The sequence below is a fragment of the Lithobates pipiens genome, unplaced genomic scaffold (genome assembly GCF_037356315.1).
Source record: "Lithobates pipiens isolate NorthernLeopardFrog02 unplaced genomic scaffold, aLitPip1_a1.2 Scaffold_22, whole genome shotgun sequence".
NCBI lineage: Eukaryota > Metazoa > Chordata > Amphibia > Anura > Ranidae > Lithobates > Lithobates pipiens.
The window spans coordinates 179452335-179479226 of record NW_027507784.1 but is presented as its reverse complement, the minus strand read 5'-3'; the positions used below and the strand labels follow the sequence as shown (position 1 = coordinate 179479226).

Genomic DNA, 26892 nt, shown 5'->3' with positions numbered 1-26892 from the left:
TAATACCAATAAAGTGCAGTGGCCTTTTCCATCCCATTTAATATGTTCTGGTCTTTATTTATTTGATATGTATTGTATGGGTTTGGTGGGTTGGGGCCTGCTGTCCCATAACCCGTACACATCAAAAAACTTAAATTTTTTTTTCTTTTTAGATATCATTATAATGCTGAAGTATATAATACTACCTTTAATTTGTTTCAGGATATATGTTTACGGGCTGGCCATGCATTAGCTCTTTTTGCTTACAACAATACCTTACAGCAGTTCTATCTTCTGCAAAATGGAGGTGTGGAAATAGCCATCTATGAACATTTCCTTCAGTCTGAAAATAATGAAGACAAAGCATATGCTGCATTCCAGGTACAATAAGACAAGTCAAAAAGTTCCCCATCACCTAGTTATCTGTAAGTTATTGAACATTACTGTTTACATAATATTTTATTGTACATTGTTGTTTTTTTACAGCCCCCATTCCCAAAAAGTTGGGACGCTGTGTAAAATGCATAAAAACAGAACGCAATGATTTTCAAATCTCAAAAACCCATGTTTTATTCACAATATAAAACATCAAAGGTTTAAACTGAGAAAATGTACCATTTTAAGAAAAAAATAAGGTACTTTTGAAATCGATGGCAGCAACACATCTCAGGAAAGTTGGGACAGGGCAACAAAACGCTGTCTAAGCCCTTGTACACACGGTCGGAGAATCCATCGGAATATGTCCTATCGGACTGTGTCGTCGGATAATCCGACTGTGTGTGGTATGCATCGGCCTGATTCCGTCGGAATATCCGTCGGACCCAATTTTCCAACATGTTGGAAATATTTCCCGACCAACTGTACAGGGGCTTAGTGTCACTAACAAGGAAGAGCTGGAAGGACATTTTGCAACTAATTAAGTTAATTGACAACAGGTCAGTAACATGATTGGGTATAAAAAGAGCATTTTAGTCTAGGTTCACATCAATGTGGCTGTGCTTGATGCATTTTTCAGGCACATTTTGCAGTGCATTTTGCATTTTTAAAACCAAGTTTTTAAATGTATTTTTGCATGCAGTTTTTTTCTCTTTAAACACACTATATATAGCTGGTTGCTAAGGTGATGGCCGAGAAGCCGTCTGCCCTGTCCTTAACAACCGATGAGTCATCAGCTGTCATCGGCTTCCCTGCTGAAGCTGAATGTAAAGAAAAAAAATGCCGGAAAAATAGTTCACGAAAAAAAGGCGCGGGGTACCCCCCCAAGTCTCCAATGACGTCGCCCAGAGAGCCCGTCCCTTGTAAAATTACAAGTGGCGGGCTCTCCAGTCAACGTCATTGGATAGCCACACCCGTGTCTCTATAAGAGGTGCCAGACAGTGGGGATATCACAGATAACGGAGGAAGACAGCTTCAGGGCAAGACCGTTTTTTCCCGTTTTTAGCGGGTAACCGGCGGCGGGGAAGAGCACAGTGATAGCGAGGAAGAAGGCAGTGGCGGTGAGGAAGAACACAGCTCCGCAGAAGACAGCACAAGAAGAAGACAACGACACTGCGAGATGACGGCCTCGGGAGATGATGGCTCCAGGAGAAGATGGTTTCGGGCTTCTAATGTAATAAAGGACTTGTCAAAAACCAGCTCTTGTATTTTGTTAACATTTTACTGCTTTTTTGGGTGAATGGGTAGGGGTACGATTCACATGGGGGGGTGGAATCTGGGGTCAGATTGCTGGTGCGATGCAGGTCTCCTGTAGATCTGTCACTGTATCTGTGTTCCCATACATCCCATTTGGACAGGCAGATACAATCTGACATGAAGAATCAATGAATGTGGAGTTCTGTGGTAGTTCATTAAGAAGTATATAAAATGGGTTGGATTCTTGCAAGCATTGAGAATTACAAGCCAACAGCCACAAAGGATTGTGAAAAAAACAATCAGTGTCAAAATAAATTACTTTCTCCTATAACAGGGTAAATGTGTGAAATCACCAATATATGTGACTGCACAGCTGCTGAATACTTAGCCCCTGTACACACGGTCGGAGATTCTGCCAACCAAATCTGTCGAATTTTGTCTGACGGATTGTGTCCGAAACTGTTGCATACACACGGTCGGGCCAAGTTGTCTGATTTAGCGGTTGCCAAGAACGCGGTGACGTAAGCCGTGTACGGCGGGACTAGAAAAAGGAAGTTCAGCTCCACGTCCGGCACCCTTTGGGCTCCTTCTGCTGATCTTGTGTCTATCGCGTGTTAGTAGAAGTTTGGTGAGAGACGATTCACGCTTTTCAGATTTATGATTCAGATCGCTACAGCTCTTCAGTTTGTGCTTGTCTTTGCGTATCTGATAATCGGTGCGTGCAGTCAGTAAGTATTTGTTGATCATTGTGGACTATATCTTGGTATAGTACGCTTTGAAAGGCATTTCTTATTGTCTGCTTGCTTCTGCTATTCAGGTCGTTCTTTCAGGCCTTGCTGTTTATCTGTGCTTTCTGGTGTCCGTTCTGACCAGCCGACCGTTTTCAAACCATGTTTCCTCTACGTACTCGTCGTAGAGTTTCTGCTGTGCAGGGGCTTCGTGTTGGGGTTGTTACTTTGACACAAGCCCGGTCCATGAACAGGGAGGGGAGGCGTTTGTGGACCAAGAATTGGTTGCGCCAGCGTGACCAGTTCTCGCACATGCCTTTGCTCCGTGAGATCCAGGAGAATAATCCTGATGGTTTCAGGAATTATCTCCGGATGACGGACCCCGTTTTTCACCGTCTGCTGGCTTTGCTGACCCCTTATATCACCAGGCAGGATACCTGCATGCGGCAAGCCATCACTCCGGAGCAGAGGCTCATCGCCACGTTGCGCTACTTGGCGACTGGGAGAAGCCTTTAGGACCTCAAGTTCTCTACAGGCATCTCCCCCCAGGCTCTGGGGCTCATTATTCCAGAGACCTGTTCTGCCATCATTCAGGTCCTGCAGAAGGACTATATGAAGGTAAGTTTTATCCTTTAACATCACATTCTATGTATTTCATGATTACCATCATTGCAATATGCTCTAATTCATATACTTTGCCCTTTTGTCCTCATGCAGATTTGCCTCACTAACTTCCCCACCATGCTCTTCTTGGCCCATAAAACTATAGTCTAGTCACTTAACAATGTCTTTTGGCAGCTCCATAGTATTGCTTTCCCCTAAAATGTCTACAAATATGATGTGTGTGCTTCAATTCATGCAGAGTGTTTGTTTTTCTTGGGGGGGGGGGGGGGGGTTGTGCCAAACTCATTAGGAACCCCCCTCCCCCCAACTGCTAGCTCAGTTGATAGCAATCCTCTATCTGCTGACTTTACCAAACTCAATACACACTATACCTACCTTTTTGATGCTCACATCTATGGATGAATTCACCTAAGCATGTAGTGCAAGGGCCTGCCTCAATACTTTCAAATGCTTTTTTTTTGGTTTTAACCTATTAATTATCTGGATATGTAATAGCAGAATGTCAAAAAGTGCTTACATTTTGGTTAATTTTTGTTATTATGACACTTCTTACCTGTCCCGTGGGCTGCCAATAGTGTAACTAAGGAGGGGCTTCCCAAAGTAGCACACATTATTTAGCCATTCAGCTCTCAATCAAGTGGAGAGGGTTACCTGTCCTAAACATCCCCCCCTCATTTTTTAGCAAGGGCCCATCAGATGGGGGGGATGGGGGGGTGATGACTCTCATAAGGGGACATTAGACTTTAGGCTTTAAATACTCAGTTCCCAAAATGTTTGACTAATTTTGTCACAAAATGTTTGTGTGTAATCTGCTTGTAATGTTGATTGGTCAAATTAATAATTTTTGTTCTTGTTTCACTCCACAGTGTCCTTCAACGCCACAGGAATGGCAGACTGTGGCCTCCCACTTTGCCAGTCGTTGGGACTTTTCCAATTGTGGAGGAGCAGTAGATGGGAAGCACGTCCGCATCGTCCCACCACCCAACTCGGGGTCGTACTATTATAATTATAAGGGGTTTCATAGTATCGTGATGTTGGCGGTGGTGTCTGCGACATATGAGTTTTTGTATGTGGACGTGGGGCAAAATGGACGGATGTCGAATGGTGGAGTCTTCGCACGGACGGAGTTCTACTGGCGTCTTCATAGTGGCAGTCTGGGCTTGCCACCCCCAGAGGAGAATCAGAAAGGACTCCCGTTCATCTTCGTCGCGGATGAGGCGTTTTCCCTGGCGAACCATCTGATGCGGCCTTTCCCCATGAGGACCCTCACCCCAGACCAGAGTATTTTTAATTTCCTCCTGTCCAGAGCCCGAAGAGTGGTGGAGAACACTTTTGGTATACTGGCCAGCCGGTTCCGCCTTTTTCTTACGCCTATTCACATGGCGGAATACAAACTGAATCACATAGTGCTGGCGTGCTGTGTTCTTCACAATTATTTGAAAAAAGTTTCTGTGAACTATGCGGTCTCAGTTGGCCAACAAGAAGCAGACTTGACGGAAAATGCAGATAACCTCACGGGACTTCAACATGCTCATCCTGGCTTGCCCCCCCAAAGCGCCCATGAGGTTAGAACACAATACATGGACTACTTTGTGGGTAGGGGGGCCATTGATATGCCAGACAATGTCTGAGCGGCATTTTAAAAATACATTTTGATCTGAAACTTCTTCATTTACTGCTTGGCTTGGTTTTAGGTGCCTCCTAGGTATAATTAGGTTTTTTCAAGTTGTGCCTTTTTTCACCAACAGTGCAAACCCAAGTTCAGAGCGAGATGAGGGGACAGTCTCTTCTTAAGATAATGTTATTATGTTGTGGGTCTGCTACACACACACCTTCTTTTTTGGTAACTAATGTATGTAGTGCATTACTGACCAAAATCGTGCTCATTTTCAGCACCATGGCAGGAAAATGGCATGATTGTAAAAATTTACACATCACTGTGGGTGTTTTTTTATTAAAGGCACATCCACTATGTCCTCCAAGTGCACTGCAAAAGTACACCTGAAACTGCACTTGGTGTGCAAAGTGGAGTTGACTTTAGTAAATCACACTCCTTCTCAGCACAAACTCAAATTGTACTCCAAATACATTTTTGTTGCCATGAAAAAGGAAGCCACACATTGTTGATAATTAAACTTTTTAATCCAAGCACATTCACATGTGCGTTTTGAAAATGTTTATACAACCAACCAAGAAATAGTGTGTTTCTAAAACAGAGTTTAATAAAAATTTGGGTTACTTGGTGTTTTTGGGTAAACAGGCATGTATCTAACTGTAAAATACACAACACAGGAACTTACAAAGTTCAACTTTGAAAAGTGAAGACAATATCAGACATGAGTATGTACAAACTGGGCTGATATTGCCTTCATCACATGGGGTGTGACCCCTGAAAAATCCAAATTTGGAGGATGCACACAGTGTGTCAACATGTGCTATCTCCCATCATGGGGGATCAATGTACATGCTTTGGGGCTGCAACCCCTTCATCTCAGACACTTTACACAAAACACGTACATTGATCCCCCATGATGGGAGATAATGCATGTTTACACACTCTGTGCATCTTACAAATGTAGAAAATGTATTGATTTTAAAATTTCCAAAAAAAGACCCTATCTAGTTTTGGGTGTTTCACACTCTCCCCAAAACATCAATGACGTTCTTAAATTTTTGAGTTACATCATTGATGTTTTGCAGGATATGTTCCCAATCCGGAATTGCACACCATTATCTCCACGATCTGGGCACTTTCACTGGTAAAACGGGAATCTTCTTCCACATCACCTACAAAACAAAGCAAAAAAAAAACACCATGTAATATAAATATGGTGACATACATTGATGAGCTTACCGGAAGCTGTGTTCTCCCACACTCACCTGTTGTGGGGAAAATTTGCCCAACCTCCACGATCTCTCCTTCCTCCTCCTCCTGCTCCTCTGTTTGTGCTTTTGGAAGTTGTCCTTCTTTGTGAGGGGTGGGGTCCCTGGTGTCCTCATACTTGCCGAGTCTTCTCTCCCCTATGAGATTGGAAAAAAAATAAAGAATTAGCACACAGAGGGCAGATTTAACAATATGAAACATTGTTTGGAAGTGTTGTTCAATTGTTTATTTTGGCCAAGCTTCAAGGTCATAACATTATTGGGGACACTGTGTTCAGCTGGAATACTTACCGGAAGAACGATGTTTCCTACAAACGAATGAAACCATGAACTTGAAAGTGGCCATTTTAAAATGCACAACATGAACTCAAAGCACATGGAGCAGTATGCAAGCAATAATAATCATATGAACACACGACAACTACTTACTTTTGTCAAGAACACGCTTGATCCTTATGTACTGCTCGTGCTCCCTCAGTTTCAGGTCTGACCAGTGTTTTCTCAGTTGATCCATGGATCCAACTTTATTCATGATCTTGGCCTTTCTGATATTTGGGTTTGGATAAGGTCCATACTTTCCATCATAGTCTATCCTGTTCAATATGTCCACCATCTCCAACATCTCTCCAAAAGACATATTTGAGGCCTTAAATCTTGTCTTCCTGGATTGGGACATTTCAGGCTCCGGGCTTTCCTCACCCTCCTCCTCGTTAGTGTAATTATTAGTGCGCACCTGTGTTCTCTCTGCCATGTGCTCTCCCCACTGCGCCAGAAGCGAAGGGGCGGGGAATAGTCTGGAAAGAACGTCAGGGGCGGCCGGAGTTTGACGCATGCGCACTGTATATAAAACGCAACACGCGTGTGTCGTCCGTACGATCTGTGAACAGAGGGAGAAGCTGAGGCGACGAACGCGCAAACGAAGGTAAAATTTTGAACTTGGTACATCACTAGGCTACACTGCTTCTAGATTGAGGCCTGCATTAGTGGAGTTTAGCCTGACATTAGGGTTTGTCTTGTGTTGTGTCTTGCAGACATTATGGATGGGTTTAATGACTATAGCTTCCTCCCTCTGTTCATCGATAAATACTGAGACATGCCCATCCTGTGGCAAGCAACACACCCTCTGTATAGTAACAGACAGAGGAAGGCAGCACTGTTGGAACTGGTTGAGTTTGTGAAGCCGGTGGTCCCCAGGGCAGATGACAAATATATCAAAAAGAAAATTGGGAACCTCAGGAGTGCATATCTGAAGGAGAGGAAGAAGGTGCTGAAGTCCATGAAATCTGGAGCTTCAGCAGCTGAGGTTTATGTCCCCAGCCTGTGGTATTATGACAGGATGCATTTTCTGGCAGACCAGGCTGAGGCCAGAGAATCCCTCTCTACTCTTCCTTCCACGCGTCCTTATATGCTACATTCCACACCTGCTGAGTCTTCCGACGCCCAACCCGGGCCTTCCACTCAGGAAGAACTGGAGGAGCCCAGCTTGAGCCAGGTATAGTATTGTTGTACATATTTGTGTAGTCAAAATGAATGATGTTAACTTGATTTCTGCTCCCTAATTGGTGAGTTTATAAAGTGTTTCACATATCAATAGACAGTAGTGGCCAAAACCTTTGGGACAGGAAAGAAAAATGCTGGGCTCAGAATGATAGTCTTTTCGATTAGTTAACAATTTGCAACAGTGTTGATGTGAAAATTGTGTGTGTTTGATGAACCAAAAACTAAAACTATGTCCCTTTTTCATACACAGGAAGAACTCAGCCAGGACCAGGAGGGTGTGGAATTCAGCAGCCAGGAGGTGGCTGTGGAAAGTGGCAGCCAGGAGGAGGCGGGGTAAATGGCAGCCAGGCGGTGGGCAGCCAAAGGAGCCTCACCGAATGCCAGGTCCCTCCCCTCCGCCTTCCACGCAGAAGGGCGAGAAAGGGGGGGAATGTTGAGGAGTCGGCCCTGAGGCTGATTGGTGAGGCTTCTGCGGCACTCCAAGCCAAACCCACCTACCAAGAGGCCTTTGCCGCCATGGTTGTGTGCAAGCTTGATAAAATGGAGCAGGGGCAACAGATCTTGTGTGAGCAGGTTATTCTACAAACCCTCAACACGGGTCTGTTGGGCCAAATGACACCAGAAACACACTTGTGTCGTTTGGCCCATGCCCCTGCTCCTCCTCCTCCTCCTTCTGCCTCACCTCCAGCACCACAACCACAGCCTGGAAGGAAGCGTGGAAGGAAGACCAGAGAGTGATGACCTGGGTTCAGTCTGGTCTGACAGAAGATGCAGCCTGTTGTAGTACCACAGCCTGGGAACTTAGATGTCATCTGCTGCTGTTCCGGGTTTCATGGACTTCAGGACCAGACTTATCTCCCTCAGATATGTATTCCTCAGGCCACCAATTTTTGCGTTTAAATAGCTGATGTGTGCCCTGGGGGCCCAAGGCTTCACGAATCTCCCCAGTTTCGACATTGCTGCCTCCCTCTTTATCTGTTACTGACACCGAAATAAAGGTATTTTTTTGTTTGGATGAAATACTTGCGTATGTGTTTTCCTTCCAAAAGGACAGTTTATTTGTGAGCAGGCAGGTACATTTCCAAAAAACAAAGTGAAATAAATAACAAGGGGTGCCAACACTAAAAAACCCCCTGTAGATTAAAAAAGAAAAACAAAATCTAAGGCCGCGTACACACGCGGGGACTGTTCGCTGAAACTGTCCGCTGAAACCAAGTTTCAGCGGACAGTCCGCTCGTGTGTGGGCTTTCAGCGGACAGTTTCAGCGAACAGTCCGCTGAACAAGGTTTTTCGGAAATTCCGAAAAACTGTCCGCTGAAACCTTGTTTCAGCGAACAGTCCCCTCGTGTGTAGGCTTGTTCGTCAAACTAAGTTCCGCGCATGCTCAGAAAGGATTTACACGGCGAAAGTTATAATGCAGTGTATAGGACGTCGTATTTTTCGTCCCGTCGTACGTGCCGTTCACGTCATCGCGCACGGTTTCAGCAAACTGTTCGTCCGTCGTGTGTGGCCATGTCCGTCCATGCTAATTTTGAGCGGACTGTTTGCCGAAACTGTTTGACGGACAAAGTTGGGCGAACAGTCCCCGCGTGTGTACGCGGCCTAAAAAATAGAATAATGTTGTTGTAAGTTTACACACAAAGAAAAAAAAATTGAGAAATGAGCAAACTGTCTTTAAAGGAGATTTTTAGAAAAAATCCCAAAAACATCCAAAAAAGAAAAAACCTAATCTAAAATTGTGTAGATGTGACGCAAACTAAAATTGTATTGCTGAAATGGTTAAAAAAGAGTAATAAAATCCGTTCGGGAGAAGTGTGTGTGACTATGAGCATCAAAAGAAGTTTGTTCTTGCAGCATTGTAAAGAACAAGAGAATGCGCTTGATGAAAGAATTTTTAACATTGCAGCGTGACGAATGTGCTATATCGCTTTACGAGCAGTAGTTTTACCTGAACGAGCACTTCCGTGTCGGAATTTGAATGTGAGCATGCGTGGCACTTGGTCCGATCAAAATTCTCTACACATGATCGGATTAGGTCCGACCGGCCCAGTTGGTCGGGAAATATTTCCAATATGTTGGAAAATTGGGTCCGACGGATATTCCGACGGAATCAGTCCGATGCATACCACACACAGTCGGATTATCCAACGACACGGTCCAATAGGACACATTCCGACGTATTCTCCGACCGTGTGTACAAGGGCTTACAGTGATACACCACACCAAATTCAATATTGTTTTCTAAATAGTGCAGCGCTGTGTCTCATTAAATAATGTGCATACAAAATTTATATTAAACATTTCATGATCAAAAAAATATTTTAAATAAAAAAAAGTCAAAAAATTAGAAAAAAAAAGTTCATCTGTGTCAATGCTTCCAAAACAATCACCGCTGTGTGTGTTCGTCCTCAAAAGGACCAATATCCAGTACACACCTCCACCAGCTAAAGTGCCTGCTCACCTCAAAGATGAATGTTAAAGCATGGACAAATCACTCTTCTACTGATGAAGGCCAATAAGATGCCAACACGCGTTAAGAGGGGAGGAGCCGAATCTGTGAAGCTTTGTGAGTGTAGATTTGCGGTGAATGAAGTGATGATTTGAGACATGCTATTTTAAAGTTTTTATCTTGTAAGTGAATTTGTTTTGGGGGCTTTTAATAAACATGCAAACAGAGTACACTATGGCACTTGTGTTTGTTGTTTCATGTCTATAACCCACGGAAGTAATAGTGTGATTGAGCACTTATGAGAAAGTGAAGGAAGGTTTGTCTGACGGCAATACAAACGCTGATTACCCACACAGAGGAGCAGTCTGGAGACTGTAGGATTACCATTGGAGAGTGAAAGTTGATCCATTGTGGTGGACACAAAGTGTGATTTGTCTATGCTTTTAAATTCATCTTTGAGGTGAGCAGGCACTTTAGCTGGTGGAGGTGTGTACTGGATATTGGTCCTTTTGAGGACGAACACACACAGCGGTGATTGTTTTGGAAGCATTGACACAGGTGAACTGTTTTTTTTAAATTTTTGGACATTTTCATTTTTTTTATTTAAAATATTTTTTTGATCATGAAATGTTTAATATAAATTTTGTATGCACATTTTTTAATTAAACACAGCGCTGCACTATTTAGAAGCTGCAAAGGATGTTGGGGCTTGTAGTTCATTCATACACAGAGCTGTGTAAATGAATGACGAGGCCGTGTGAGCAAAGCCCTGCACGGCCACACTGATTTTAAAAAGTGACAGCTAGTACAAGAAACCTCTCCCTATACTGCTGTCAGAAGAAGGGGGGCAGCGGGCAGTGTCTGCAGCATTGGGAGCGTGTTACATGTTCAACCCTAAAAACGGGTGGAACATGTAATATGTTCCCAAATGTGAAATGTGCCTTTAACTCTCCTGCCTGCAGTCCAGACCTTTCACCAATTGCAAATATTTGGCACATCTTGAAACAAAAAAAAGACAAAGAAGACCCAGGACTGTTGAGCAGTTAGAATCCTATATCAGGCTAGAATGGGACAACATTCCTCTCCTAAAACTCCAGCAACTGGTCTCAGATCCCAGACATTTAGACCCCTTTCACACTGGGTCGTTTTCCAGGCACTACAGCGCTAAAAATAGTGCCTGAAAACTGACCTGAAACAGCCGCTGCTGTGGAGCGGTGCGCTAGCAGGAGAGTAAAAAATTTCCTGCTAGCAGCATCTTATTTTAACAACACTCTCTAAGCCCTTGTACACATGGTCGGACATTCTGACAACCAAATCCGTTGGATTTTGTCCGACAGATTTTGTCCGAAACTGTTGCATACACACGGTCGGACAAAGTTGTCGGAAAATCCGATCGTTCAGAACGTGATGACGTTATTTCATTACGACGGGACTACATTCAGGCTAGTAGCCAATAGCTTTGGTCTAGGAATTTGATCTGAGCATGCGTGGCACTTTGTCCGATCGGAATTCTCTACACATGATCGGACAAAGTCCGATCGGATCATGTTGTCGGAAAATTTTATAGCCCAGCTGGAAAAATTGGTCCGTCAGATACTCCGATGGAAACAGTCCGATGGAGCCCACACACTGTCGGATTATCCGACAACACGGTCCTATCGGACATTGTCCATCGGAATGTCCGACCATGTGTACAAGGGCTAAGGCCCCTTTCACACTGGGGCGGGAGGTGCGTCGATGGTAAAGTGCCGCTATTTTTAGCCTGGGATACGGTATACACACACCGCTCCTTCACCGCTCCTGCACTTTGAAATCAATGGGGCAGCGAGGCTATACCGCCGGCAAATCGCCTATGCAGAGGTGCTTTGCGGTGGTTTTTAACCCTTTCTCACCACTAGCGGGGGTAAAACCGCCCTGCTAGCGGCCGAATAGTGCAGCTAATCCGATGGTAAGACGCAGCTAAAAATAGCGGCACTTTACTGCCAGCGCACCTCCCGCCCCAGTGTGAAAGGGGCCTTAGAGAATGTTGTTAAAATAAGAGGGGATGCTGTCCAAATTTAGGACTAACTACGATCCGACATGCCCTAAATGCGGTGATCCCCAGGCGACGTTCTACCGTCTCCTTTGGTCCTGTCCTGAGCTGCAGGTTTACTGGAAACAGGTTGTTGACTTCCTCCACGACCAAATGGGCTCCCCGCTGACGCTCTGTCCCCGCCAGTGTTTGCTGGGGATTCTCCTTGTACCTGTATTTTTTTTTAAACATTTGATGTTTTCTATTGTGAATAAAGTATGGGTTTATGAGATTTGCAAATCATTGCATTCTGTTTTTATGTAGATTTTACACAGCGTCCCAACTTTTCTGGAATTCTAAATGTTGATACTCGTCCCTTGTACCTTGCTGCCAAGCCACAAGACCATAAATGCTGCACGAAAAGTTTTACGGTGTAAACATCTTCAAAATTAAATAAAAGATGATTTTTATGTGGAAAGGGCAAGTGTTAACGTATATACCCATTTCATCCAAATTTTCTATAGATTGTTGTTTTGTCCAGAATTGTTGTGGATATGGATCAAGTCACACTTTCTGCTCAAGGTGTGACAATATTGTCAGAGCTCTTACAAGCAAGGAAGTCAGCCACAATTGTGCTAGCAGGTAGGGTGCATTGATTTATGCTTTAATTATATATTTTTTAGTTTGTATGTTGTGTAATTATAGTAATTCACACTCTAAATGAACATGTAATGATAATGGTCCAGCCAGAAATATTTAAATCTAAGGCTGGCCATAGACAGAGCAAATTTTCTAACTACACTTAAGTGTTTGTGAACAAGTTTAAATTATCAAGGCAAAACTTATGTTGTTATTGCTGTCTGTGTCCCCGGGAGATTCACCTTCTCTATTTGTCCTGTTTACAGTTACCATTAAAAATGAAAGGTTGTCCCCAGAAAAATAATAGAGGGCAGATCTTCCAGTGGGGAAGCTAGTTCTGGTTACCTAGGGGGACGGGGGGTTCAAGGGGTTCCCCTAATTTTTAGGGCTTTCCTCTAATTTCTTGTTTTGGCTATGGGACAAGAAGTTAAGGTAAATCTTCGCAATGGGACTCAGATGACAAAAATGATCTTGATTATTCCTTTACTCTGTCTAAAATGAAATAAAGTTTTGCCTATAGTTCTACTTTTAATATTACTATTGTAAAATTGTAAGTGTTAAAAGTGATCGCTTATTCGGAAACAGATTTCCTTAAAAATGTTTTACTGCGCCAACCATTTGTGCTAGAGATGTAAGCAATTGTACATGTTACATAACACCGAAGTCTGCCATTCTGTTTAAAGATGGCCATACATTATGCACTTTTCTTATTCAATTTCCTTTAGATTTACCTTCAACTATGTAGTACCTGATTACATATAAATTGAAAGTGTTTAGGTTTAACCTCATATTATGTGGTTTTAGGAAATCTGAGGGGAAATTGTACAAGAAATTTATGGCCAGCCTAACTGTTTCTACTTTCAAGGATACAGAAAGTGGGACTTTTAAGGTGCCAATTATAAATAATAAACAATATATTTAAAAATATATACATTTTATTTGAATAACAATATGTTTAAAAATACATTCAATAATCAATTGTATGCATTTCATACACCATTGCAGCCACTTGTACTCAACATGTTTCGCTCTGAAAGAGCTTCTTCAGGAAATGTATAGTGCTGCGTGAAGTATAATACTGCAAAGAGAATACATGATATTAACATTTGATAACATTGAAATATTATTACAATATAGTTACAGTAGTTATTCATTTTTACATTTAAAAAAAAATCACATGTAAATTATTATCAGGCCAAGAGGAAAATTTACCAATCTAAAATCAATTCTTGAGATGATCAGACAAATCTTCCAAAACCTGGGTCAAGGCAAAACGTTGCAACCATAGGGAGAGAAGACTTCTTTAAAGCTATATAAAAGACGTATTTTAAATAACGCTAGATGAGATGTTGCTAATACCTAATATAAACACATCCAATTTGTCCAAATGTAGAAAGTTACTTTACTCATTTGGCTATTTAGATCTGACCAATGGATTTCCTCATTCCAGCAAAGCAGTCCTACAAAAGGAAAGCAGAAAAAGAGTTGTATATAATGTGTGTATTATATAGTATCTTGTAATTGTAATAATAATAATCATTTTATAAGGCATAAGCAAGCCACAGATTACTCAAAAAGAAGGGCCAGGCAAACAATCCATCCTCCCCCAGGGAGAGGGCTGGCTTTTTTTTTCAAATATAAATTTTTATTGCTTTTTAAAAAAGGGAAGTACAGAAAAGGTACAGTATAACCGTGGCCATAACAGGCAATCAAACACACATGTTGGCCTTCAAGAGAGGGCCCAATTTCCATCTATAATGTTGACCATATAAGTTGTCACAATAGGCAGACAAAACAGTATTGTGCTTATACAAGTTTAACAGTAACTATTCCTGATCCTATGTATTTATATATGTGCTGTTGTCTTGGGTACTGTTCTGTATGTTAAGTCGGATTGTCTGTGCCCCGACCATAATAGCAAAAAATGGAAAGGACAGAAGGTACTAAGGTTTCTAGAGGTAGGAAAAAGATATAGAGACACTCCCCATGGGATTTTTCAGTGGCAAATGAGAGACATTGATAAAAAGTTTCAAAATGTTTTATTATTATTAAACACTAAGTGATGGGTATATCACAGTGAATTAGATTAAAAAATCTGAGCTCTGGTGTAGCAATACAGATCTGTAAATCTCTATACAATATTGTGCAATTCAACAATTGTTCATGGATAAAACATATCTCCATCCGAAAATCTACTTTTAAGTTCCCACATTCTTGTTTTTACATATCATAGAAAGGCCACTTAGTGTGAGGAAATACCCCAATGCATTTCGACTTAGAACTGGTCGCAGTCTTCCTCAGGGGGTTTCTTTATTTCTACCAACATAATAAGTGGACAATTAATATTAAAAGCAGTATCATTCAATGGGCAATTATACAGACTTCTCTATATATTTACCCTTTCTGTGAGATACAAATGTATAGACCAGAGACTCTCATGTTAGTATCCAAATTCAATGAAGGCAGACCCGGACTGTCTCCACCCCACTATTCATATCCACCGAATCTCCCAGAAGGGGGAGAGAGGAGAGGGGGGGAGAGGAGAGATGTTTTTTTACATAAAGCGGGGATCCTTAGGACCTACAGGCAGTCACAAAACTTTTGACGCTTCCACCATCCAAGCGAAGGAACAGAGGATTTTTCCTGAGGAAAAATTATTTTATTTATTTGTTTGAAAAATGATAAATCATTTTTATATCTACTATGTAAGGATAAAGCATATTGAATATCTAATATGCAGGGAGGAGGAAAGGAAAATAGTGATGAAATAATAAATTTATGTGACTTGGTACTCTGCCTATATGTGTGTGTGCGTATATTATACATGATCCGTATATTCAACAGATGATCAACCATATTCATGCAGTGAGACATGTATGTGTGTGTATAAACATGTATGAAATAATAAATACATACAAATAATAATAATAATAAAAAAAAAATATATAGAATTAAAAATGAATAAATGTAAAACTAATGTGTGTGTGTGTGTATGTATGTCTGTGCTGAAAATAATGCAAGTGATATTGGATACTCTTTTACCATGCATGTGAATCAAAAATAATAATAAAAATTAAAATAAAAACCCTATACCCCATGTGTGAAGTGAAGTGACTAGCATAAAGGAAAGAAAAATAGATAATAAATAATAATGTGTAGGTTAAGAGTGCATAATAAATAATAATGTGTAGATTAAAAGTGCATAATAGCATAAATACCTGTCAGTTTAATATTTTAGGGCACTTAGAGATCCTTGTGAAAGGAGAGGCCACTCATCTAGATAAAGAATTATTATTATATCAAATTATATACTATAAAGTCCTAGAGATAGAACCAACAGTTGAGGAAATAGAAGATAAACAAAGTGGAGGAAGGGGAGGGTAGGGGGTTTTGTTCAACACGGGCGTGATGGATGTAGTGATGGTGTTACTATTCAGTTGGCCAGTTCTGGGATATCTGTTAAGAGTTAGCAGGGACTGTCCTTCATTAGAGAATATGAACATGTTCCACAGCCTCCAGACTTTGTTGTGCTGTAAGCACTAGATCTTCTAGGTTTTTAATGTCTTCTACTTTACACAGCCATAATCCAATGGATGTAGCTGGAATGCAAGATTTTTCAGCATTGAGTAAGTGTCGTACAATATATTTCTTATACGACTGCGCCGGGATTGTGGTGGGGTGCAGCAAGAAGCTGGGTCTTTCTGAGTTGTGTGATCTGTGCATTTTTGTATGACCGTCTCTGGTGTTGTCCAAAAGTGTAGTAGTAGTGGGCAGGACCAGAAGATATGGAGAAGTGTCCTCTTGTCTGTTTGGCATCTCCAGCATTTATCCGTTGTGGTAGGGAAGAATCTATGTAGCAACTGAGGTGTATAATACCGCCTTAGGATCTTGTCGTTTGTTTCTTGTATCCTTGTGCAAATGGACAATTTTAGAGAGAATCTGAGAATGTTTTGTTTCTGCATGTCAGTAAAAGTACGTTGCAGGTCGCATTCCTATTTTGCAAGAACACCAAATCAGGTTGTTCCGATGGGGTGTTAAGTAAAGTGCATGTTTTTGACAGTACTTGGGGTAATATTCCCTCGTCTCTACATTAGTCCTCAAATGTTGTCAAATTGCACTTGAATTCTACTGGGTGTGGTAATGAATGAATGAAGTGCTGTAAACGGATTGCCTTCCAAAATGAGAGCTGGAAGCCCCTGGTGTTGCTCATCAGTGATTGGATCGATGTCCATTGATCCCTGTTTACGTAATGTAAAGCACAGTCTTTACCTGCTGTCAAAAGCGTCTCATACTCTGATCGGTCTAGTCCTGGCATAAACGATGGGTTGCCTAGAATTGGAAGTATTGGGGAATGTCTCGATGTTAGGGAGGTTGTGTTTATCATTATTGAACCTATGCGTAATGCGGCTCCTTGATAGGATGTGTTGTCATGTCTTGAGGGAGTTGGTAATAGCACCATATCATAAAAAAAGGGGGGTTTTCCAGCGCTCCGAATGATGTGATGTCTAGGTGGATGGTGCAATGGTAGCTTTAATAGCACATTTAAAACAGTCAGTGTTATTTAAAATATTGAGGCAGCCATCCTCAGAGGGTGTCCATTACCTCTATTAGCAAAGAAAGTAAAGGAAAGGGGGTGTGGAGGCACCAACTGTAATAGTTCTATTATGTATCGGGGTGTTAAAATCCGCTCATAGGCAATTCTGCAGCGTCCACTGGATGGAAAAGCTCCACTCTCCAGAGAGTGGTTATCGCTGAGCTTTTCCATCCAGTGGATGCCGCAGAATTGACTATGACCGGATTCAACACCTCAACGGCCGAAGGAACGTGACCATAACCGGCAATGCAGCACCAGTACAACCCAGGACGCCTCCACATTTGAAGGGCATCACCACCCTGCGAACTAGTAAGTGTATATTCTACACTAATATTTAATTACATAATAGGACTATTACAGTTGGCGCCTCCACGCCCCCCTTTCCTTTTCATAGCACCATATCTCTCCCTTTAGTGGGACACTCACCTGGGCGCATTCTATTTGCGTCCATAATTTGGTTTGTTCAAGTCTGTTCCAATCGATAATTCTCCCTAGGTGTACTGCTTGGTAGTAGTTTTTTATGTCAGGAAGGGCTCCTCGAACAGCATTCTTGCCTTTGTCAACATTGGGGGAAAAGTGAGTTCAAATGTGCGTGTCAAGTCACAGGGGATATTGGTCTTTAGATAGATAAGATGTCTATCTGACCATTTGAAATTAAATGTAGTTTTCATAGAGGTTAGTTTGTCTGGTGTAATGTTGATGCCCTTAGCTGCAGACTTGTCAAAGTTAATTTTTAGACTAGATATGTTCCCATACCTCTTAAATTCTTTAATAAGGTTTGGGAGGGACACTACAGGGTTAGTAAGGGAAAACAAAAGATCATTCGCATATGCAGAGATCTTGTATTGGGCCCGGTCTATGGTAATTCCCATTATATCCGGATTCCGACGTACTGTGTATAAGAAGGGCTCTAGTACTAGGGCGAAGAGAAGGGGTGACAGAGGACAGCCCTGCCTGGTACCATTTGAGATGGTGAAGGAGTCAGAAAGGACTCCATTGGCTTTGACCTGGGCCGTCGGTATAGAGTAAATGTTGAAGATCCGGTGTAGCATATTATTACCGAGTCTTATGTGTTTAAGAACAGAGGAAATAAATTCCCAACCCACCCAGTCAAATGCTTTTTCAGCATCTGTGCTGAGAAAAACGCATGGAGTTTTGGTATGTATTAGATTAAAGTATGTAAACCCGAATTTTTTTTTTTTTGATGTCATAAAGTATTGAGTATACGATTTCCTATCATAAGCTTTTATTTCAGTGTCACCAGTATGCTGTTTTGGGAGATTGTAGGAAGAATAGTAGACCTGGAATTCCCATGCAACTTGTGTAGGCATGACTTTCTTGTGTCCCGAGGGTGAAATGATTTGGGGTATATATGCGTGTAATCTCTGTTGTCTAACTGCTTTGGCCAGTAGTTTCCCACACTTGTTACCTGATTTGTAGGAGAGTTTCCTACAGAATTGTAATGCCGCTTTGGCTTTGTACTGTAAAATATCTACTGTTTGTCTTCTGAGAGTCAGCAGTTCTGCTTCTAGTGAGGGTGTTGGGTTGCTTTTGTGTTTAGTTTCTAAGTTATGTATCTTCTTTAGAAGTAGATGTAGCTGCTTCCCGTTCTCATTTGATATGTGCTCCATGTTTGATCAGGACCCCCTGATTACGGACTTGTGAGCTTCCCATAATATCCCTGGGTCACAGTCAGCAACATCATTGGTTTGGAAATAACGTTTCAGTTCATTTGTAATGTCTGTCAGCACTATAGGGGTCTGCAGTAGGCTATCATTCAGTTTCCAAAACTTTTCTCAAGTCGTCAAGGTCAGTGAGAGGCTGTAGCGCATGGTAATGGGACCATGGTCTGACCAAGTGATATTACCTATAACTGGGTCTTGTGCTGCGTGGTATCAGAAAATAGTTGATACATGAGTATATTTTGTGGGGGGGGGGGGGGGTGTATAGAAGGTGTAGTCCTTTTCCCCTGCGTGGTGAAGTCTCTATATGTCTATCAGCTGGGCTTCATGGAGATTTCGAGTGATGCATTTGTGTACACTGGTTTGCACGGATGAGGTACCAGAGGATGTGCCTACTGTTGAGGCTAGGGGTACATTAAAATCACCTCCTAGAATCAGATGTCCCTCGGTGAAGTCCATCAGGAGGGACAGTGTATTATGTATGAAGGTATCCTGTCTAGCATTTGGTGCATAGATAGTGGCTAGTGTAGACCTAGCACTTCCCCTATTAGCCCTTTCATGAACACATACCGTCCCTCGGGGTCTACCTTAGTGTTGCGGCAGGTCCAGGGTACCTTTCCCGCAAGGAGTATAGATACTCCTTTGGATTTGGCTGTAGGATTTGTGGCATGGTAGGCTATCAGAAAGTACCTGTTCTTCAGGCATGGTGGCATGCCTGTTTTGAAATGAGTTTCCTGTATGAACGCTATATCTGCTCAAGCTCTTTTAAGATCATTCAACAGTATATGGCGTTTCTCAGGTACATTCAACCCTTTGATGTTCAGCGAGAGTTTAGTAACCTGATCAATCACGCCTCTGTTAAGGGGGGGGGTGGTGGGAGTGGTGTGGGGAGGGGGGGGGGTTGGTGTGATTAAGTAAAGGTTGGGGGGATTAGAGAAGGGAAGGGGGGTAGGAATGAAAGAGCGAGGATAGCTCAAGAGAGAGTAAAGCGGAAAAACACTATAGATTGTCTTGTCTAGTACAAATTGTCAAGAAACAATCTTATGCAAAAGTCTGCAATGAAACACACTTTGGTTGTCACTGGGTATGGTGGGGAGGAGGTTAGACTACGACTGGGGAAGTCTATCCGGACTTGTCCAGACCTCCCAGCCCTAGGGTATAACCTTGGCATGCACTCTGAGAGAATCAAAAAAACAAGAAATAAGTAAGTGAATAAACAAGTAACAATATATACACATTCAGATGTGTAACCGTATAGAATCCCAGATTCAGATAATTTAATGTAGAAATTACCTTAAAACTGTGGTTGGCAGAACTAGTGCCTAACAGAGATATTGACCCTTGGCCTCTGTCTAGTCTACCTTACCAAGTCGGTGTTTCTTTAATTCCCCTGTCGGTGCCCTCCGACAAACTGTTGTGGGGTGGGCAAGCTTGAGATATGTCTACCGCCAGTGCGGTCGTGTTCCCATGCAATAAGGGACCACGCCCGTCCCTGTCAGCATCAGCCCATGTCCCCTAAAAATGGACTGGGGGAAGCATAGAAAAATGGTATGTCACTTCACAGTCCCTGAGGTCAAGTCAGCCCCTCAGTTGAGGAATGCTTCCCTTCTGCTCAGAACCCTGTGTAAGATGAGCCCTGGAAGATGTGAGTGGTCTCTGTCTTTCATTAGTACAGCCTAGGAGCTCGCCCTTTCCATACATATTAAATTTACTAGCTTAGTATCTGGTAATATTGACCACAGTGCAGTATCATCTGGTTGGCCCACTGTGGGGGGGGGGGGGGGGGGGATTGTGAACTCGTTGAAAATACATCAGGAATGTAGATGGGCGGCTATGGTTGTCCACCTCCACCACACCTGATGGGTAGGCGGGGGGTTGCCGTGTTTACAGAAAAAATTAAGGTCTTAAAACCTTTGTGAGGCATGTCTCATGGTCCAATCCACCTTAGTCCCCCATAGCGGCCAGACCCTGGTAATGCACAACAGCAGCCTGTAGGGAATAAAACATTTGTTAGGTGATATTGTTTCTGTGAACTCTGTTGCTCCTATGAGGATCATGGAACTTCCCCAAGTACATGCAGGCTCGTAAATTACAGGACCAGAATTCCCTTGTCAGTGGGAGTGTGTCCCCATCTGCCATCACTTCCGTTAACCCTCATCTCCCCACAAAGTATTCCTTTCAAGATCACATTTGGTTCCTGTATGTAATAGTGTCGCCAGTATTGTGACAGATTCAGAGTTCTAGTTCAGGAGTTCCAGTGTGTGTCATTTGGAGTTCATGGTGGGGAGGGGGGTAGTTTCCTATAAGTGGCAGTCTCAGGGGCCGGTTTCAAGTGGCCATACCATAATACTGGGGGGGGGGGGTTCAGGATCAATTACAGGCCCCATTTCCTACTCCAATCCCTGGTGACCAACCCCCTCCCACCATCCATCACCCACCCCAAATGCCAAATCAGTGGCTTGAGAGTTAACTAAGGAGTAAGGATTGTGACGGGTTTTTATCAGGAAGAAGGTTCTACCTGGTATAGGTGGCCTCACATTGGGGAAAGGTGTCAGGGGGCTCCAACATGGGGGGTATAACAAGGGGGTAAAACAAGAGGGACATTAGGGCCGAGGCACTAGTGGTGGTATTGGTCTGTGTAAAATCTCACCACTATGGCAGCTGCCGCTAGATTTCCCTGGATTCCTCTGGTGGGTTTATGAGGGATCTACGCCGGCTTCTCTGTGGTCTCGGTGAGCGAGTTCTCTTTTGATTGATTTAATACACCTGGGCGGGGAGTAAAGCGTGGGATAACCTGGAGCCAATCTGGAACTTCTACCGGGTCTGTTTCCAGGAAATCAAACAGAGCAGGTAGTTCTGATGGCAGATGTAGGGTGAAAGATTGTGATTGTTTCTTGAATGTCACCGCAATGGGGAAGCCCCATCTGTAGGTAATGCCGGAGTGCTGTGCGATTTCCAGTACAAGCTTTAGCATTGCCCTCCGTTGCAAGGTGGCTCGTGAGAGATCCGGCAGGATCTGGATAACCGCCCCATCGAATTCAGTGTCTCTTACCTCCAATGCCTTCTGTAGGATGATATCCTTATGTGCATATTGGTGGACCCGGCAGATCACATCTCTCGGCGATTCAGATCTGTGGATCGTGGCCTCCGGGCTCTGTGGATCCGGTTGAAAGGCTTAAGCTGGGAAGGTGTCTCCTGTTATGTTTCTGCATATGGCTAGCGTGGTTGCTGCCAGATCTTCAGTCCCAGTGGCTTCGGGTAATCCCCGGAGTTGCAGGTTGTTCCTCTGCCTGTGTGGCTTGAGAGTCTTCCACCTGCCGCAATCTCCTCTCCAGTGCCATCACTGTAGCCTCCCCTGCTTTCATCCATTCTGTTAGTGAGGTGATGTCCGTGCGTACCGCCACTATGTCTTTTTGATGGAAAGGCTCTAGCCTGCTGGAAAGGGATTCTATGTCGGTTCTCGTAGGCAGGGCCTGCAGCAGCACGCTCAGCTCCGCATCCGCCCGTAGGGTGAGAGGTGTCAGGTGTGGGTGGATCAAATGTTGGGAGTCGAGGCGGAACATGGGTGATGTCTGTGAGTCACACTGTATTGAACTCACATGTCCGCCATGCCTCGTGGTGTCCGCCATCTTAGGGGCCGGAGATGACTCCTGAGAGCTGGGGAAGTATCGTTGAATTTCTCTGCTTGCGTGTGGTCTGGGAAGCGGCTTTTTCTGTTTTTCCCTCTTCACTTCCTAGCAGAGTACATGCCATGTTTTCTGATTTATATTGCTGAAATTAGGGCTGGAAAGGCCAGGATGGACCAGGAGCTCCGCAAGAACAAATCCTTACTCCGCCATGTCCAGACCACGCCCCCAGGGCTGGCTTTTTGTTGCTCCTGGGGGAGGATGGATTGTTTGCCTGGACTGTTGCCTTGCTAATGTAGGGCAATGTGACTGTGTCTCTGAAAGAGGAACCCCCTAACCCCTCATACAGTAAATGGGTTCTAAATATCTATTGATAAGTAAAGAATTTAATCATATAATATTGAATATACAATTCAGGTCTATTAAATTGACATATAAAATGTATTGACCTTTTATCTGACTATTCTGTTGTGCTAAATACTCTTTATATTTATTGGTGCTTTTCAAGTGACAGTAGTGTCCTAAAAACATTACTCATCTAACTTTTTTTTTTATTTCCTATCCCTAAAGTATCCAATTTTTTAATCCTTTGAAAATCTGTTATTATGGCAACATTTCTTTTTGACAGGGGAGTTGCTAGCTTGTTTGGCTCACACAAGGGCCGGCATACCAGAAGCCATAACTACGCTGGGAACTGTGGAGTGCCTTTGTAACCATTTAAAGTCTGAAGAAGAAGAAGTAACTAGTAGATTTATCAATATGTTTTTTTATCACGTCTTTTTTTTTCTTTTTTGCTTACAGAATTACACTGATCTACAGTAATTTTATTTGCCAATCTCGGTGGAGGAAAAGGCTTCCTCGTCCTTTTTTTCCTTTGCATACCTTCCCTTACTTGCATGTTTTTTTTTTTAATCAGTTTGGAGTCAAGCTTATATGTAAAATATTTAGAATGTATTTATAGACCACCGTACAGATCAACTTTTCCCTAAACATACAGTAACTAGTCTGAATTGCAATACTTAAAACTGGAATCATTACCCACAACACTATACTGATTGGCTTTTGTCTAATGCAGGTTTTAAAACAACATCTGATTGGTTGCTATCTGAAATTCTTCCATTTTATTTTCTTAAATCTTCTATAAGACCCACTGACTTTCTCACATGCCTTTTATGTACCCCATGCTTAAGATTTTAAGTAAAAAAAGAAATCTCAACATATTTAAAAAATAATATTTTAACTTATAATAACTGACTATCATGTCCAAAGGTTCGTGTAGCCTGTGCTGATGCATTGGGTTATTTATCATTCAACCGTACTGCCTATCGTCAACTTTTAATGGAGTGCAGGAATCAACCAGAACTGTATGATCTGCTCATCAACAACCTCAGCAAAGATGGAAAAATCTCCAAAGACTTTATAGAAGAATTTGATACACAGAGGAGAATAGGACTTCCCACCCTCAGGTAAGTAGCATCAATTTTATTTGGTAAAGGTTTAAGTTTGAACACAAAGGTGTTTATTTGTGTTGCCAGTCTGTGGACAGGCATCTTGCACTGCAGACATCTTCAAAACAAACAGCCCAAAAATAGTATTTCTCCTTCGTTCATTGACAGATACAGCTCCTTTAAATCTTGATCGTAGGGCCACCTTCAGGAGAGGACTAGGCAGAAGATGTAATACATGTGAAAAGAACAGTTTTGCCCAAGGGGCGTTCCCTCTGGCTATAACCCCTCAGCCTGCTTCCTGCAACTCAGTTTTTTTCTGCCTAGTGAAGGAGAAGGACCTAGGCTCCCTGCCGCGACCTTCGGTCCTGGGGATTTATTTTCTGGAATTTTTGCCTTTTGCGCAAGATATTGATCTTTCGATCTGCTATCAACAGCCGGCTGGGTGACAAGCTGGATAAATATAGATCCTTGTAATCTCCCCAGCCCGGGCCATCGAGCGTGAGCAGGTCCTAGCTACGCGCTGGGTCCACCATGATATGCCCCTCAGGCTCCAGGGGCGGCTGGTGAGCTACATGCTCCGGAGCACACATATGACAGACTACTGATGTCTTTGTCACAGTGCCATGGCCAGCAGCCACCCCATATTGCTCGGGTGTGGGTCTGTGATGGGATTCCTCCAGCTCGTCCGGACGAGTACAGCTCTTCCTGTCTTGGCAGGAGAGAGCAGCTGGGCATTCCCTGGGAGGTCGATTAGGGGGTCCCTCTTCTCCCTTTCCTCTCTCCCTGTCCCTGTGTTCCCTCCCCCCTGCAGGGGGCACTGCATGGCTGAGCTGTGGTGTGGTGTATGTACCAGGGCTGGGGGGGGGGCCCTGACCCTTAGCTGGGGGCTGCGCTGACTGTCCGTGTCCATGTGCTGTCATCTGTTTCTCTGCTGGGGTCTGCGGGCTCTGCATGTGCTACCGCCATGGTGGTGGCCGCCGCCATTTTCTGTAGTCTCTGTGTACAGCATGGCTGTCGGCCATTTTCTCGAAGTCCGACAGCCATTTTTCTAGTGTTTTTTCCTATACAAGAATGGCTGGTGGCCATTTTCCTGTAGCCTCAGTGTAGTTTTTCTACCCAGCGCTGGTTTCTGTGCCTCAAAACAGCACGGTTTTTACTCCTGGACACTTGTGGCTGACACAGGACACAGTGACAGCACGACGCAACACTCGGTCAGGGTGGCAAGTCCTGCGGTGGGGCCCCTCAGTCTGTTAGCAGCTAGGAGGGTGAGATTGAGCACCTTGTCCTAAGTCCCCAAGGGTGGCAGACAGGGTGGGTCAGCATGGCGTCAAGCTGGTGTTTCTTCCCCAGATCTCCCTGCAATTGCAACCGGCTCACCTGCAAACAGTGCAGTGCCTTGGACGCTTTGTTGGCGATCCTGAAAATGTTTGTTGCCAGGGTGGAGGCTTTGTGCAGGCGCAAGGGGGGTAAAAACATCCCCTGCCCCCCCGTCCTCCGGGGAGAGCTCTGATTCAGACTCGGGCCCCGTGGTGACTGGTGGCCCCTGTTCTGATGTGTCAGAGGATGCTGACCAGGACCGGACAGTGAGGATGATTCCGGGTCCACGCAGGAAAAAGTGCTAGTTGGAGCATTTATCACCACTGTGCGGGATACCCTGAAAATACAGGATGCAGCAGGATCCTCTGCTGAGGTGTCAGTCCCGTAAACCGGCCCGTACACCTAAGGTGTTTCTGTATCTGACTTATTTTGATAAGTTCATATACAAGGAATGGGGAAGCCCGCAGCGGACCTTTTCAGTTCCAAAAAGGATGGCAGTGCATTACCCCTTTGAAGAGAGCCTCCTTAAAAAATGGTCGGCTCCCCCAGTCGTTGACTCCCCAGTATCCAGGTTAAATAAAGTAACCACAATCCCAGTAGAAGGGGCTCCTGCATTTAAGGACCCTACCTGCAGGAGAGCCGAGACAGTGGCTCGGTCCATGTTTACGGTAGTGGGCTCAGCGCTACGACCAGTATTGACCACGGCATTGGTGTCGCAGACCCTTACTGAGTGGGCAAAACTATTGCTCTGTGAGCTGGAGAAGCAACAGTCTCCTCCAGTCTGCGTAGAACTAGCAGACCAGCTGGTGCATGGCCCCAAGTATGTCTGTGATGTGGCCCTGGATACACTTCCCCTCCTCTCCAGAGCATCGGTATCAGCTGTGGTGCTAAGGCGCCTGATCTAGATGAAATGCTGGTCTTCAGACCAGACATCTAAAAAAGCTCTGAAGGATTTGCCCTTCTTTGGTGAGCGGCTATTTGGAGCTTTGCTGGATGAGATTATTAAAAATGTCACAGGTGGGAAGAGCATGTTGCTCCCACAGTCCAAGGAGGGTAAGGAGCCACGCCGTAGGCAAGGGCCCTGCTTTTCCACTCAAAATAGGCTTTTTCATCCGCCCGGGACATCAGGTAAGCGCTCCAAGTCCAACAGGGTGTCTGCTGAGGGACAAACTCGTCCCTGGTCTCGCAAGCCTGTGAGCAAAAGTACTACCGCATGAAGGTTTGCCCCCGTCTGATACTCGGGTGGGGAGTCCCTTTCGGGAGTTTGCAGCTCGGTGGGCCTTTCGGCTGTCCGACCAATGCGAACTGATTTCATCGGGCTACAAGATAAAGTTCCTCTCTTGGCCACCAAACAGATTTTTTTCCCTCCAGCAAACCTTTAATCCCAGCTCGCCGGGAGGCCCTGTTTGGGGCAATGAGGGACCTGCTCAGCACGGGGTGATAGTACCTGTTCCAAAGCTTCAAGGTTTCAGGGATTTTACTCCAATCTGTTTGTAGTCCCCAAAAAGGAATGGGTATATTGAATTCTAGACCTAAAAGCCCTCAACTGCTTTGTGAAAGTACAAAGGTTCAGAATGGAATAAGTTTGCTCCGTAGTCGCTGCACTCTATCAGTGGGACTCCCTGGCATCTCTGGATATCCAGGACGCGTACTTGCATATAGCCATATGCCTTAGGCATCAGAGGTTTCTGCGGTTTGCAGTAGGGGAAGAGCACTACCAGTTTGTGGCTCTCCCCTTTGGTCTGGCATCACCCCCCCCCCGAGTCTTTATCAAAGTATT

At 43.8% G+C, this 26892-nt stretch overlaps 1 protein-coding gene across 1 annotated transcript in view; it reads left to right on the top strand.

Annotated features, from left to right (window-relative positions):
* The window catches only part of ANKAR (ankyrin and armadillo repeat containing), a 151042-nt gene that overhangs the window by 99899 nt on the left and 24251 nt on the right, over positions 1–26892 (top strand). The window contains exons 19-22 of the mRNA XM_077448693.1: positions 202–360; positions 12331–12448; positions 22976–23085; positions 23617–23813. Of these exons, the coding sequence (XP_077304819.1) occupies positions 202–360; positions 12331–12448; positions 22976–23085; positions 23617–23813 (584 nt within the window). The remainder of the gene's footprint in view (positions 1–201; positions 361–12330; positions 12449–22975; positions 23086–23616; positions 23814–26892) is intronic.